The following is a 16,856-nucleotide window of genomic DNA, read 5'->3' on the forward strand; positions in this document are numbered from 1 at the left end:
ATATATATTTGTTTTTGTTTTATTGAATTTAAACCTGTCTCTTATACACATCTTTTTAAATTTTAAAATTTAAAATCTCAAACATCCAATTGAAAGTTAAAAAAAGTAAAAAATAAAAATAAATACAAATAATTAGAATTAATATCCGGGTTGCAGATAATGTATTAAAAAAATTGAATTATTTTTGTATATAATTGATTTTTTTTGTAATCTCGAAATCATTCACTAAAAATAATTTTAATATTTCTAATCCCAAGTACCAAATTGAAAGTTAAAAATCAATTTTTTTTATCATCTACGGAATTGGAAAACAAGAAAAATGATCCCATTTCTAACTAAAGTTGAAAAAAATAATAATAATATTAATTTTGACCCTTGCGTACTTCGTGTTATACCAGGTTCAGCTAGAACTCTACAGAAACATTATCAACACAAAATTTTAATTTAAAATTTAAGCTCTAATTTTTATTAAAAAATTGTTTAATTAATTCTCAAATCGGATTAGTATACACTTGGAGACTTTTCTCTTTTTTCTCATAAAAAGTTGATATTTTTGTTTTTAAAATAAGCTTATTATGAGAAAATTTTCCAGTAATTTTTCTCTGGCTTTCCAAATAAATATATATACCAACAACAATCTGCACAAAAATATCTTCACCAGCTTTTTTAAACTTTTTTACCTAATCCATATACATATGTATCAATACTAACTACTACTATTGAAATTATAACTGTATGATTGCTTGCTTTGTCTACACATACTCTCTAATTTGGTTAGTTGGGTGTTTAATCAAAACTTGTCGTTTAAAGGTCAAGTTAAAAGCATATAGACAACAGTGTGTTTACATATTTTCTATAACTTTTACATACATATGCATGCATATATTAGTTTGTGTATACATGCAAACATATAAGGTATTTATTACAATACATAGATACTTCCCCGATTTGAATAATTACAGTTTCTAGTATTTCAAAGCGATTAATAAACAGTAAGTAAATTAATTTAGGCTTTGGGTATGTTTGACTTGGTACAGTTTAAATTCAATAAAACAAAAACAAATATATATATATATATATATATAAATAAATAAAAACTCACCAAAATATTGCAGCTGGCGCAAAGGTGATTGATTGTTAAGATGACACTGAAATAAAATGAGAATTTATGAGTTTATAAAACTATGATTTTATAAATAAATAAAGATATGTTGTTTTTTAAAGTCAATGCTTCTTTCTTTATTGTTTAATTGATATCAAAAATTATTTTGGATCAGAAGATTAGGCTACTGATGCAATAATAATTTGTTTACTGCTTATAATATACATTAACCTACTATCTGGGAATAAAAGCAGTCTTATATTATTTCTGAGCAGTGCGGATTTAAGGATATATTTGAGCAATTTTGTGTGCTTTTTTGATAAAAAAAGCTACACATTTGTTGGAACTACCAATATAGGGTCACTGTATCGTAATCCTGCCTTACAAACAAATCAAGTTAATAAAGTTTTTGTATGGAAACTGCACGAAACTTAGTATAGATTATTGATCAAAGGTACAAAACTCGTTATTCTACAAGAAATGCATCTGTAAAGAGTATAAAGGCTTTCCTTTGTTTTTTTTCCTTTTGTTCTGTAATATTTTTATTAAATGAAATTTTAAAAAGTATAGATCACCAAACAATTTTCTGTGTGTCAGAATACTATTTCTCTGCGACTTTCTTTTCAATCAGAAATTTTTCGCTTTTCCATAAAGAAAAATATAGAGTGTAAATCAATGAAATCTAAAAAAGGTAGCGAGGCCTTGACTATTTCTTACGCCATTTTTATTTTTGTTTTTAATTCTACTTTAACGGTATTTTTTAAAATACCAAAGTCATTAATAAGTTTTATTTAATTATTTTTTTTATTCTACTTTAACGATACTTGATCTTTAGAATTTGCTATGATATAAGTGATTAAAAAATGTCGATGTATGTATGCTTATATATTGTTCCACACATTGAAAATAGCTTACAAATGTGATTTAATTTTATTTATTATATTCATTTTCTACTTTCAAAATACCCAAAATTGCAAACGCATCCATTCAGTAAACAAATATGACTGAAAAATGTTCGTTAAAAATATTAAGTATTATAAATATAATAAATAAACAATTTATAGGTATTTAACAAGTAACCGCTTGAACTACATACATATGTGTGTATGTATGTACATATGTACATATATGCAAAATGTGTACTTATATTACTTAGTACCGTTCATCGCATACTATAAAATCAATTAAAAAATCAAAGGTTCAAAATATCAAAAAATTAAAATATATTAATTTGCTACAACAGCAAAATAGAAACCGCTATTTGTATGCCAATACACTCGAGCCCGTTTACGTCAACAGGCGCCAAGTGGAAATAAATCTCAAAAGCAATTTTTTCTCAGCGCAGATGCTCAACTCGCAAGCAAATGAAATATTATATTTTTTATATCTATTGCTTTTTAATTCCACTAAAGTGGCAATACATAAAAAACAACAACTTCTATATAATGAAAAGTGCTGCGCATTTTTTCACTAATTAATTTTAGTCTCCCTACCACCTCTCGCCTTGTTTAGGTATCATTACACATGTGCATACATACGTATGTAGATACCACAACAACAAACCTACGTCAGTAAGTGCATTTTGAATTGTAGTATAAGATTGCGTAGGACAGTTAGAAACATTTTTTAGTTAAAAATACATATATTGGAAGAAAGCAAAATATAGTCTGCGGTTTGTTTTTTGCATGCAATAAATAAAAAGCGGAAATTTTATTTTTTGTAAAAAAAAGTATATTTGAAAAAGTATTTTTGAATAAAGAACAAGCAGCACGGGACTTAAAAAGAGTGGGTGCAATGACGTGCCTTTCTTCGCTTTTCAAAGCGCAAACACAACTACGTAGGTATGTACATATGTATGTATACAAATACCATTTTTTGTTGTATGTATGTATGTATGCATGACTTTAAAATCGTAAATATTGCAAAGTATGTACTGATGTATGTAAACGTGTACATAAATAAACGTGCGTCATAGAAATTGACCACGTGAGTAGCTTACTCGGCATGTTTAATGAAATATTGACGCATCGATGTATAATATAGAATTTTTCGGAAAATATTTTAAAAATTTTCCATTGTTAGCGCTGTTTAATTATACAAGAAAAGTTTTAGTAATGAAACACAAAATATAATATATTTAAGAAATTTTTAATTACTTTGATAATAATATTTAACTATGAAAGTATTTACCAAAAAAATTGCCCCCTCCTCTCTTAAATATGACTTGGTTTCCCATCAAAAATTTGAAAAATGAGGATAACCAAACAAATTTTTTTTTTTTTTTGTCAAAATACTACATAGTATCTCCCTGCGCCTCTCTTAAACACGACATGCTTTTGAATAAAATTTTTTTCGCTTTTCAATAAAAAAAAAATAAAAATGAAAAAATTATGACGAAATAATTAAACATTCTGTGTTTTTCATTACTTTTTTATCTGACTCATAAGTACGTGATAGAAATGCGCGATGATAACAAAATAATGGAAATATGTAAATATACATTATTATATATCTATACATATATACTCATATGTACATACATATGTATATAATCTATATAAACAAGCATTTTGCGAGCGCACAAGCGATTAGCTATTCGGTACTTTTCCCTACAAAATTCCCATTACCGCGCCCATTGCATGCTCTTCGTTGACCCGCTTGCATATTAAGTGCAGCCGAAGAAGCAGAATGCAAGCGGCAGCAGCGAACGAGCCCACTTTCTGTTGGCGCGCAGATGAAGCAACGTCACACGATAAGGCTGCAACAACTGCAAAAAATTGAAAGGAAGAAGCAGAATATGGTCAATAGTATATAGTATGAGTCTAAATGCAAGCAAGAGATACAATATACATATGTATGTATATAATTATTCACATATGTATGTATTTCTACAAGCAGGCCTCAAGTCATACATACATAGTTATATACATATATATGTGTGAATGTAAATAAGAAATAGCGGCAAAATCAGAGTCCACTGTGAATTTCAGCTCCAAATTTGCAGAGCCAGCTACAAGCGCATTGATAAAGTGCATGATTAAAAGCAAAAAAAAAACCACAAATACATATAAATAATAGTATACAGATATATACACACAAGCATATACTACATACGAAGGAATATACTCAGACCAAAGTCCGTTGAAGTAGGCACGTTTAACCTCAAAAACGAAAAAATCAATTATTTCACATATTTAACACAGATGCTTTTACGCTTGTACTCATACACATACATATACATATGTTTATTTATATAAGTATGTAGATTACAAAAATTGTGTATGTATAGCACAAAAAGTCACCTAGCCAACAAAATGAGTACATTCATACAAAGAGTTTACATACATACATATGTATGTACATCCAAGCGCACATTTTCGCACGTAAATACACATGCAAGGGCGCACACTCGTGCAAACGACGTCAGACCAACCTCCAGTATTTTGAGGCGAGCCCCCTTAACTGGATTTAGTGAAGAATGTTGTAGTCAGGATGACAGACACGCTGGCGGGGAGGAACAGCACGGTAAATAGGCATGAAAGCAGAGACCGACAGCAACAACAACAGCGCTAGCACATAGTATATGTATATCAGGGGCAACACCTACGGCATTGTGTTGTGACAGAGCGCGGCAAAATGTGGAATCGTCGACAGCAATAAATAGCAGCTGTAACAGCAACAATAAATCAACTGTCGAAGTAGTGCAGGGTGTTAAGGGGGCGCTGTCGGCGAACTCACATGCCATATTTGTAGTAAACCAGCAAAACCAGATGCCGCAACAGCGGAGTATGCGCGATTGTTCAGGTAGACAAAGAGAATGAGAGCCGTATACCGTATATGTAGATATAAAGGTGTAAGCCACAGATATATTATATATATGTACAATGAATGTATTTATCTATGAACTGCCAAAGACGTCAGATTGTTGGCGGCTTTTGCCGAATGCTGCTTGGAGCGTTACAGCGCTGCAAAGGAACGGTTGAAAATTACACGGCAGTGAGTGAAATCTATATATATATAGACGTAAATGAGTGCTGCGGCGTCGCAATGGCAAATTACACTTTAGCCATAGGTTCACACATATACAGATTTCCGCTGAAAGCCACCAGCTTTGAGTTTTTAATATATGTAAGTATGTATATCTGGTAAATACAGCTCAGCATATACTACAAGTATATAAACATGTTGCGCCAGGAGCATTTGTGTAAAAGCGTCACATTGGCTGTTGTGTAATTCACAATATAACTGATGTTATTCCCCACTCAGAAAGGGAGTGTAGAGCGTAAGCTGAGAGCATTCGGGACCAAAGTCAGTCGAAAGTCGAATAACAGGCTAGAAAATGCTGAAAACTGTGCGAAAATGCTGCAGAGATTCGACATCACCATTAATTCGCTACCTGCCTCCAACACGTGTATAACCTACATATATTTACATACATACATACATATATCGTTTGGAAGTTAGAAATGTAGTATTTGGCTTTTGGGCGCAGCTCAGCTCCAAAATATTGTAGGTGGATACTATTCGGTACTTCTACACGTTTAAAAATAGATCCAGTATATATTTCCAAGCATAAATACACATATACATACATAGATATAGAACCGTGTATATGTATACATCCAGTAGTGCTTACGTACTCGAAAGCGTGCTGCGTCTAGTACAGAGAGAAATTATAATAAACCTGCCGCGCTCAAGAGCTTTCAGCGTGATGGAAGGTGTGTCCGCCTAATTTCAAACCGCGTGGTTTTTATGTGTCTACAACAGCGCCAATAAAATATAGAAATCTACTTCAAGTTCTTGGCGATAAACGCAAACTAAATACATATTTATATATGCAAGTATGTAGCTAACTATGAATATATCGTCATTAATGTCTCTAATCGAATATATAGTCAATACAGGGGCTTAGGTGCATACAAGTTAATACGGAATTTCAATAGCGTCCACATACATATTTAGAAGTGTACTACTTACAGTCTTCAACAAATGTGAACGAACAAGTTATATTGAACTCAGGTTTGATAGAAGAGATCGCGTTAGAAACTAGAATTATGTTTAAATATTTCTCACTTAGCATTTTGAGCAAGAATTTATAAAATATGTGTGAAATTAGCATATCTTCCACCAACAACAAATAATTTTCAAACTACTAAATAAGAAACGAAATATTATAATAACAAGAAAAAACGTTAAGTTCGGTTGCACCGAAGCAATTATATGTATGTACTCTTCCACTACTCCAATAAAAAAGGAGGTTTTCCATACAAAAACTGTATTTTGTTCGAGCAGTTTGTATTGCAGCTATGTTATATGCTATAGTCTCCGATCTGAAAAAGTTATTTGGAGATTGTAGTGTTACCGTGGACCGATCAATACCACATTTTGTGAAAATATTTTGTCAAATAAAAAGTTTTCCACATAAAGCTTGATTAATTTCTATAACGATGGTTCCGACATATGAGCAGCTTCTGTGGGAGAGAAGACATGCGCAAAATGTATGATTGATAACTCATCATCAATCTTAGGGACTAGTTCCCGCATATACGGACATACGGCTAAAACCACTCAGCTTATGCCGATCACTTATATACATGCATACATACATACATTATATAGAGTTCCCGATATTTCCTTCTGGGTGCTACTAACTTAGTGGTTTTCAAATTTAACAGGCTATATTCAAGGGTATAAAAAATGTTCAGTATTGAAAGTTGTCTGATTAGTCTTCTGAAAAATACATGTTATCATAATGAATATTAATTTATATATTTTGCATATTATTAATAAACCTGCTTATGCAGATGCAATGTGTTATTAGTGATCTAATCTTGTTCGGCTTTAGTGTCTAAATAAAATATTTATTCAAATCATTACCACTATTCACATGCTTAGATTTTACTTTCAATTCATTTTAGACAATACTTGCAGCCAAGCCCCCTTGGAATAATCCACAAGTGGTATTGTTGTTGTATAATATAAGAAAATGTAAAAAAATTATGTTAAATTTGATTTTATATATTTTATAATTCCATGCTTTTAATTATATATGTATGACAATCGTTCTTTACTTATTGCAACCACTGTGGCATAGTTGATGAAGAATTTTTTAAATGCCGACCAAAGTACACACAAAACTATGAACTCAGAGTTTGAGTGTCATTTCCTGCTTGGCGCTGATAACATTACATGTACATAGTTGTACATACATATGTATGCCTGTATGTATGTTTGTATGTACATATGTTTGCATGTTGCCTCCGTAGCTATTGTGCATTGAAATATACACAAATATAAATAAGAACAAACTTAATGCATATGGACATTTGGGCATTCTTAAATGAGATTGACTGATTAGTCGATATGTTAATCACAATGAAGAAGAAATGAGCTGTCCACAAAATACAAAGATCTTTAATTAATTTCACTAGCATAACATGATTTTCCACCTTCAATAAAGCAATTTGCTTCTATATAATGCATACATTTATATACTCATATATGTACATATAATATACATATATATTATATATTTTCCATAGAGCCTATGTGGAATATAGACCCTCCTTATATGTATTTATAATATACATACATACATATTTATTTATCACACCTCCTTTCAATATTTTTCCTTATCATACAACTATGATTCATATGCACACCCACTCGTACCTTATCAATAAAATTGATGAAATTTACACTCCAAATTTATCTCTCTTTTAACGGCTTGGCAGCATATCGTTCGATATTTTTATATGTATACCTTATATCGGCTTTACGTAAATGGCAGATAAATAAGGTACTGATATAGGAGTAATCTGCCAATGTTGGGAAGTTCAGTTCAATGTAGATCAGTTCAAAGTCATTAATGGCTTGAGTTCCATATTATTTCACAATAATTTAATCTCCAACGAACAGCTCATAAGTATGATAACTTGACATTCACCGGGGAAACATCGAGGAAAGTTTTTCTCACAGTTTTGCGTCATTTGTTAGTACATAATTTTATGACTTGTCTAAGTATTGACAATTGTTTGACAAGCTTCTCTATTTTCTGGTTAAAGTCTACAAGTTGAAAGTCGTGGAATATATAAGTTACATATATGTGTATAAGTCAGTACTTTAAAAAATGAATTTTTAAGTGCCTTAATTAGTACTCGTAATTAGCGAACGTACAATACTTACATATATACATACTTTACATGAATAGTAATTTGGATATATATAAATATTAATAGTTATAAAAATTTAATATAAATGTAAATATGTATGTCACTTAAGCTCTCTTCAATTAACCTTAAAATAACTACTCGTGAACCAGTTTATACTATTTGTATAGATATAAATACGTATGTACATAAGTATTTGAGAATGACACGACAAGAAACGTATGCCTCTTTGGGCCCGAACTCCATGCATTAACTTGTAGCTTATACAAATGGCAAAACGCCCACTAAAACGTCACATACATAAAGCAGTCTAATACACATATGTACATAAATATAGCGCACAGACGTGTACTGAAAACCTGTCGCTCACTCACACATGTGCGCACATCAAAATCCACCGCCATCGCCATCGCCGACAATACTACTACATATATCCATATATACATACATATATTTAGATATATAAACATATCTAGATAGAGTATAAATTCCATTCAGCCGGGCACCTACATACCTTGTAGCTCGTGCGCGTTAAGACATTAATCGGTGCGACCGAATATACGACACGATAGCACGTTCTACGCAAATCGTATGCACAGTTGCGAAAATATTTATGTATACGCTTTTTAAGTCGTCTGCCCTACTATGTATGTAGATATGTTTGCATACGAGTATCGGTAAATATGCAAAGTTTAGGTTTTTAAACAAAAACTATAATTTTGTAGTGCGCATTAGTTCGTATGCACAAAGTGTGTATTCCGCATACATACATACATACATATTTGCTGCTTAGGTATGTATGCGAATATTTGTACATATGTAAGTACCTTTGAGGCGGGAGCAAGTTGGAATGCTAAAGGCCACTGCGTATACTTAAAAATTTTGCGAAAATAAGAAATGGTTATATCTCTATGTGTGTGTGTGTGTCGCAAAAAATTCGTTCAACGTTGAAAGTAATTCGAACGTCAGCAAATTGCCAGAGGTTTGGCATATGAGCGCGTGACGTTGCCTTTAACGAGCGTTAAGGCGAAAGAAAATAATAATATAATTCGTCTACTCCTTATGTTTTGGATTTTCGCAATGTTGAAATGCTCAGCTGCAGATTAATTTCGACGAATGAGTTAAGCATACAGGAATTGACTCATACAAACATATATGCTTGTATATTCGTAAACCTATCCACACAAAAACAAAAACTCGTACATATTGACATTTGGTTGTAAGGTATGTATGTACATATGTCCATATATCTGGTTTTCTGCATGCATTCATTATTTTGTGCTGACGAGTGCAATATCGCGTACGCACGAGCTTTTTAGAGAGAGCCTTCAGTTGGTAATGCACACAAGCATATACAAATATGAGTATAGGAAATACATATGTACATACATACATATGCATACTGAAAACTACATCTGTGTAATAGTGCAAAATAGAACGCTTATTACTACCGTTTTCCAAATTGAAACGATCAAAACAATACAAAAGGCAACTGTACGAGCTCATGACCGTTCTGTCATTGGTGGTCTGTACACTTGGTTAGACGGTTGCACTTGTACATCCATATATACATACATAAATACGTACAACAATATACTGACAACTGAATATTTCGACATTTTATTTACTTTTTTATGACACTGACATCAATAAAATATTGATGAACATTTAGTATGTGGACCTGTACCGGTGATGTGTCGTATTTCTGTTTGTACCTGCAGCTGAGCTGTGGCACGTAGGAATTATTTATGCCGTAGAAGCGGCAAAAGGTGTACTTGAAACAACACCTCACCTTTGCCTACATATGCTTATGTTAACATACATTCATACATACATATATATATGTCTGCACTCACATTTGCATGCACGTGGGTGTATACACTTAAATACATTTTACACAAGTCACTTCAATATATGTACATATATACATATGTATATGTAGAGGTGTTTTAAGTGCATTCAACATTTCTTAACTCTAAGGTATGGAAAGCCATGAAGGCGAGCCCATTTCTAGGAACAATAAATACTGTGAAATTAATATAAAACAAAGTACGGGGGTTTTTCTTCAACTTTCCTCTACTTTGCCGAGCGAACAATACCACCCAGCCTGCTCTGACAAAAAAATCCCCTTTGCTTGATGAATATGTATGGAAGTGTCGCATGCATACTATATGTAGCTGCCTGAACCGCATTCCAAGCATGCAACATGCGATACACTGTGAAAAAGTTGCGTGAAAATGCAGTTTACAAAGACGAGAAAATTTGAATGAAAAATATTACGGTATTTAAAAAAAAATCCAAAAATATAAGGAAATTAAACGAAAATAAAAAAAAATTTATTTTAAGGAAAAAAGTATTTATAAATGCTATAATTGTTCATCATCTTATGTTTGTAAAAAAGTGTTTTTATACGAAAACTGAGAAAAAAGTTCATTAAAAATTTTTCTTGCTCAACAAAGCAAATATATCAAAAAGTATAACTGCAAAAAAAATATCATAATGAAATAATATCTCCAAAACCTTGGTAGTCGACTATTTTGAATGCTTTACTGCAACTCGTTGGGGCAAGTACCGAATAAAGCATAGTTTTGTATCATAAAAAGCGTACTTTTGTGTAACTTCGCTCTCGAGCTTAACCGTCAAACCAAAAGAGCAATAATCTGTCATGGCAAAGTCCATCAGTACTTTTGGAGCCATCTTATGAACTGATAAGATAGTTTTGACTGGTTATTTTTAATTATTACTTAATATTATCTCATGAATTTTTACACATAATTTCGGTGACTGAATTAAAATGTAATTACAAATTACTCAGAATTGCCACAAAAATGAAAGCTTCGCTTACAAATTTCTTCTCAGTGTAGATTTTCCGTAATCAAACACGGTAAAGACTGAAACAATACAAGAACTCAATGCCTATATAAGTAACTAAGCGTCCTGACAATAAACTACTAGCATTCTTTACTACCTCTAGAAGCAAAGAGTAACCTCAACAATATAGTTAACATAATTATGGGTTGACGACAGACACCACAACGGAGAACATGTCGTTCGGACTTTAGGATAACACGTGTGAGCTGTGAGTTGTGAGTTGAATTAACGAGAACGAATTTAATGAATTAGTCAGAACCGTGCCCACATTGAGAGCGCGCCAGAGAGACAGTCTTTATAGGGGAGCAAAAGTTACGAGCGGAAAAAAATAATAACTGGCATACCTGCAGTAAACTGTACGAAAAGAGTATATACTAGAATTAACACAAATTGATATGAGTTGAAAGAAAAAATGAACAAAGTCGGAGCAAGTGATTTTTTTAGAGAGAGCAACAAACGTGCCTCCAAAGTCGGCACCAATACATAAATGCAGCATATGTATGGATATATGAATGTAAGCACGTGTGTTGCAAATACTATATACATAAATACATATGTATGTGCTATTTCCATGCAAAGCACGAGCTCATAAGTTAGTGACCACGCAAAACAATGCTCATATGTGATTATTAACTTGACGCTGTGGTGTTGGCAAGTAGTGCGGTGTATTTAAGGTAGATACATACATACATATACTAAGTATGTAGGGTTGTCTATATGGCCAGTACGCGCTCACAAATAGGCTGGCGCGTATTTGCCCACTTTTTATTTAGAAGTATGCTGACTCATGCGTACTCGAACGCTCTCGGCTCTCAAATTTTATTGTTCCAGCGAAGTCTATTATTGGCGTTTTCGTATTTTTTGTTATTGCGGCATACGTGGTCACATTTACTTTTCAATACATAATTTTTGTGCGCTCTCTTCCATAACATATACACACATGCATATATGTATATAGCTAAGTTAATATATAAGTATACTTAAGTATGTCTGTATGTATTAGGCATTTTTGTACTCTCATACAATTTTGTACGATTCCATACGCGCTCTATACATACAACATACTAATTGTCAATTTTGACCTTCAAGGTTCCTTCAAACTCAACAACGGAGCCGCCGCTACGAGCTGTGAGCTGTGAAAACGAAACTGAAACGGTTATTCAACCAACAAACTGAATTGATTCCGAGGCGAACGCTTAAAGACGACGGTTGGTCGAGCGGGAAATTGAAAATATAATACAAATCGTACAATTCAAAAAGTCCAAGGAAATAATTCTGTAAAGAATACAATACTTTGAGTTTAAGACGTTTTTGTAAAAGTCAACATCACTAACGGTGATAATTAAGCATTGCATTAGTTTTTGCAATAACAACAACAACGTGCATGAAACGACGAAGTTGAAATTTGTGATTCGTGCATTTTTTTGGTTGTGTTCAATTTGTTTCTGCATTTTCATGAGTGCAAAGTCAAAGACTGCATTTTGAGCAAAACAAAAGTCAACAAAACATACGATATACTAGCAAAGTGTTACGAAAATAACCGAAACTACTTGTATATTCAACAACGGCAAAAATTCACACAAAGAATTGCAACAGCAAGCAGAATAAGTGCAGAGTGCAAGCAGAGAATAGAAAGTAGAAAGCTTTGAAAAAAAAAACTCTTGCAGCCAAGGAGATACACAAGAGGCAGGAAGAGTAGCACAAGCATATTGCAAAAAAAGCTAATAAAGTGTATATAGCTTACTCAATTCAAACCTACGCACACACCCCCCACAGTACAGCGCAGGTCTTTGTAAAAAAACAAGAAAAGAAAAAAACAGAAACGTACTATTGCAAAGTCACATAAAGCTTTGAGAGCATCTAACTAAAACGTATTTGTGCGAAAAAGCATATATACCTACAATTTGCATTGAACTAATCGCGGAAGCGAACGAATTGTGAAAAAAACAACACTAGATACCTCGTTGTGCAAAAGCTAGGCAAATCGACAGAGATGGAGAAAGATTTGAATGGTGCAATGCAGAGCCTTGCTATTAATAGCAGTGGCAGCGCTATTGTCAATGGTTGTTGTCGCGGCACCGACGGCGACGTTATCGGTAAGCTTTCGTGCCACAGTCAACAACAACAATTTGACGATTGCAGCAAGCTCAGCAACAATCAAAACAGCGGTCATTGCGGCGCATGCAAGTGTAACGTTAGTATACAGTCAGCGGACGAGACAGACAACGTACGCGTTGCTAACGGCGCAGTTGGCGGCGTAGCCAATGTTACATCCAGTTTCGCGTACAAATTGGCATCTGCGCAGCAGTTACAGCAACTTCAGCAGCAGCAACAGCAGCAAGCACAGCCACAAACACCACCGCCACCATACGCTAACGCTAGTGCCGCGGAAAAACACAAAATGGTTCACGAGTTATGTCAGCAATTAATATTAACGGATGAACAGATCAAGGAATTAAATTATCGCATCCTGCACGAGATCAAGCGTGGCCTCAACAAGGATACACATCCCAAAGCCGATGTCAAGTGCTGGGTAACGTATGTACAAGATTTGCCAAATGGCAATGAACGTGGCAAATTCCTTGCACTCGACCTTGGCGGCACCAATTTTCGTGTGCTGCTCATCCATCTGAAGGAGGAGCATGATTTCCAAATGGAATCACGCATTTACGCTATACCACAACACATCATGATCGGTACCGGTCAGCAGTTGTTCGATCACATCGCTGAATGTTTGGCTAGTTTCATGTCGGAGCATAATGTGTATAAGGAGCGCTTGCCATTGGGCTTCACCTTCTCCTTCCCACTGCAACAGCTCGGTCTGACCAGAGGTCATTTGTCCACATGGACGAAGGGTTTCAATTGTTCCGGTGTAGTTGGTGAAGATGTTGTGCAACTATTGAAGGACGCCATTGCGAGACGTGGTGATGTACAAATTGAAATTTGTGCTATTCTAAACGATACTACTGGTACATTGATGTCGTGCGCCTGGAAGAATCATAATTGCAAAATTGGTTTGATTGTTGGTACCGGTTCCAATGCTTGCTATGTAGAGCGTGTCGAAGAATGTGAATTGTTCGAAGGCGCATCTAATGGCAAATCACATATGCTCATTAATACAGAGTGGGGCGCTTTGGGTAATAACGGTATGTTGAACTTCCTGCGCACCGAATTCGATGACGAAATCGACAGACACTCCATCAATCCGGGCAAACAACTGTTTGAGAAAATGATTTCGGGCATGTACATGGGCGAATTGGTACGTTTGGTGATAGTTAAGCTGGTCAAAGCAGGTGTACTCTTCAAGGGACAAGATTCAGATGTGTTGATGACACGCGGCCAATTCTTCACGAAATATGTTTCAGAAATCGAAGCTGATGAACCAGATAATTTCACCAACTGCCGCATGGTGTTGGACGAATTGGGCTTGAACGACGCCACCGATGAGGATTGCGCCAATGTCCGTTATGTCTGCGAATGTGTCTCAAAGCGTGCTGCGCATTTGGTGTCCTGCGGTATTGCGACGCTTATCAACAAAATGGACGAAAAACAGGTGACAGTCGGCGTTGACGGTAGTGTATATCGTTTCCATCCGAAATTTCACACGCTGATGGTGGAGAAAATCTCAGAACTGATAAAGCCAGACATTAGCTTCGACCTGATGCTGTCCGAAGACGGTTCCGGACGTGGTGCGGCGCTAGTTGCGGCGGTAGCGTGTCGGGAGGACAATATCATCAAAGCGAAGTAAAAGCAATAGTCCATTACAAGAAAGAGCTTAGTATAGTATGTGAGTAAGCCGATTTAGTAATGAAAGCGAGCGCAAGCTACCAGTGCCCCTCTCCCTCCTAAGCAAACCATAAATATGTAGGTGAATTATGCTAACGCTAACACGCCAACAAAACAATAACAGTAATGTTAATTCATATGAATGTGACAACCGTCACACAATTCAAAAAGTAGTAGTAGTGATGTAAAAACAACAGCAACACAAAACATTAAAAGCAAAAACAAAGAAAGAACTACGATGCAGCAGCAATCACATGACATGACGTTTTACGCGCAAACTCAGTGGTGAAAGCAACAAAGTGATAGATATATATTATTAAAACAGGATACAAAGGATGGCGAGTAGATGTGCTGTGCGATATACATATATATTATATAATAATAGTGCAGAGCAACGTGTGAGAGATGGGGGAAGGCCGCACGGCAGCCCTCCAAAGCATGCAGTGAGTGATGTGACGAGTATTGCCGCAAAAGTTGTAAAGATAAATAGGCAGTAGTAGCTGCAACAACAACTTCAGCAAACAGTTGTCACTACCTATGTATATTTGTTGATTTTTTTAGCGATAAAAATAAATTAAAATTATTTTAACTATGTAGAGAAATAATTATAAATATTTGCACTATTTTTTGTTTAAGAAATTCGTTAACTTATTCCTATAGCAAAGCGAAAGCAAATACGAATTTTAAACATTGTAAGATTTGGCACAAAAACGTATTTTTTATTTAGTTTTATGTTACCTTAGCACCTTTTTAGACTATTTAGTTGGTTAAAATTAGCAGCAAAAGACAACTGCGTAAAACTGCTTTAAAGAAAATATGTATGTACATACGTTCAAGTAGATTTCAAAAAAAAAAAAAAAAAAAACAAGAACACAAATGAATTATACACATTTTAAAACTTGTGCAAAGCGTAGACATTAAAATAAATAATATAAATACAAAAGCGTTTAGTTAATGCCGTTTTACTTTGTAGCAAAGAGAATCTAAAAATATAAACAAAGGATTGAGTTAAACAACAAAAATTAAACAGAAATATATACTATATATATATGTATAACAGCTCGTCACTAACGACCTCCTTTATTTTCATTCATCAACTAAAGAAATGTTCACTCATACATTCATAAAATTGTAAAAACACGCATCCATATTATCTATAGTCTTAGTTTGTTAGTTAATAATATATATACTATATAGTTGTATCATTTATTTTAGTTTGCTCCCTTTTTGTTGTAAATTAATCAAAAGAAAAAATGCAAATGACGAAATTCGTTTAAGCAAAATTTTATGTTTATGAAAATCAAACTTTTTATTTTTTTTCGAACTTAATGTTTTATTTCGTTTAACTGTTATGTTAACCCAAGATATTCTTTTGTTTTACATATTTATATATAAAATGAAACTTATAATCTAAATGTTTACATAAAAATACATACCTATACATATTATATATAAAAAATAAATACAAATTTAAGTTGAAAAACTCATGAAAGCAACAAATTGTTACTCAATGTTGAAACAACTTTGGCTTCGTGACTAGTTTTAAATTTATAAATATATATAAATACTTTAGAATCAAAAATTGCATAAATAAATTGGCAAACAAATGCATATTTTTAGAAAATATTAAAAACAAGTTTTCTTTTTTGTTTTGATTTCTATAAAAGAGGTGTGTGTGGTGGCTGAATTTTATTTGTTTTTGGGTTACGCTAATTTTGATTTAGAAGTTCTTTATTCGGTTGAGTTGTGTTGCTTGGAAAATGCCAGGTAGGGTGTTGAAACAAGTCGAAATAACGGAACAAAACAAAATAAAGTAAAATAAAATAAAATGAAATAATATAGAATAAAGTAAAATAAAATAGAATGAAAGAAACTTAAAAGATTAAATAAAGTTCAAGAGAATAAAACAAAATAAAATTAATTAAAAG

General features: G+C 33.5%; 1 protein-coding gene across 1 annotated transcript in view; it reads left to right on the forward strand.

The window, feature by feature from the left end:
• LOC108965866 (hexokinase type 2) overlaps positions 1–15,793 on the forward strand; it is a 16,799-nt gene extending 1,006 nt beyond the window's left edge. The window contains exon 2 of the mRNA XM_018928535.1: positions 12,232–15,793. Within this exon, the coding sequence (XP_018784080.1) occupies positions 13,136–14,890 (1,755 nt within the window). The 5' untranslated portion in view covers positions 12,232–13,135 and the 3' untranslated portion in view covers positions 14,891–15,793. The remainder of the gene's footprint in view (positions 1–12,231) is intronic.
• The last annotated feature ends 1,063 nt before the right edge of the window (positions 15,794–16,856 follow it).

This window comes from Bactrocera latifrons, unplaced genomic scaffold (assembly GCF_001853355.1).
Source record: "Bactrocera latifrons isolate USDA-ARS-PBARC rearing strain unplaced genomic scaffold, ASM185335v1 scaffold_15, whole genome shotgun sequence".
In the NCBI taxonomy this organism is placed as follows: Eukaryota; Metazoa; Arthropoda; class Insecta; order Diptera; family Tephritidae; genus Bactrocera; species Bactrocera latifrons.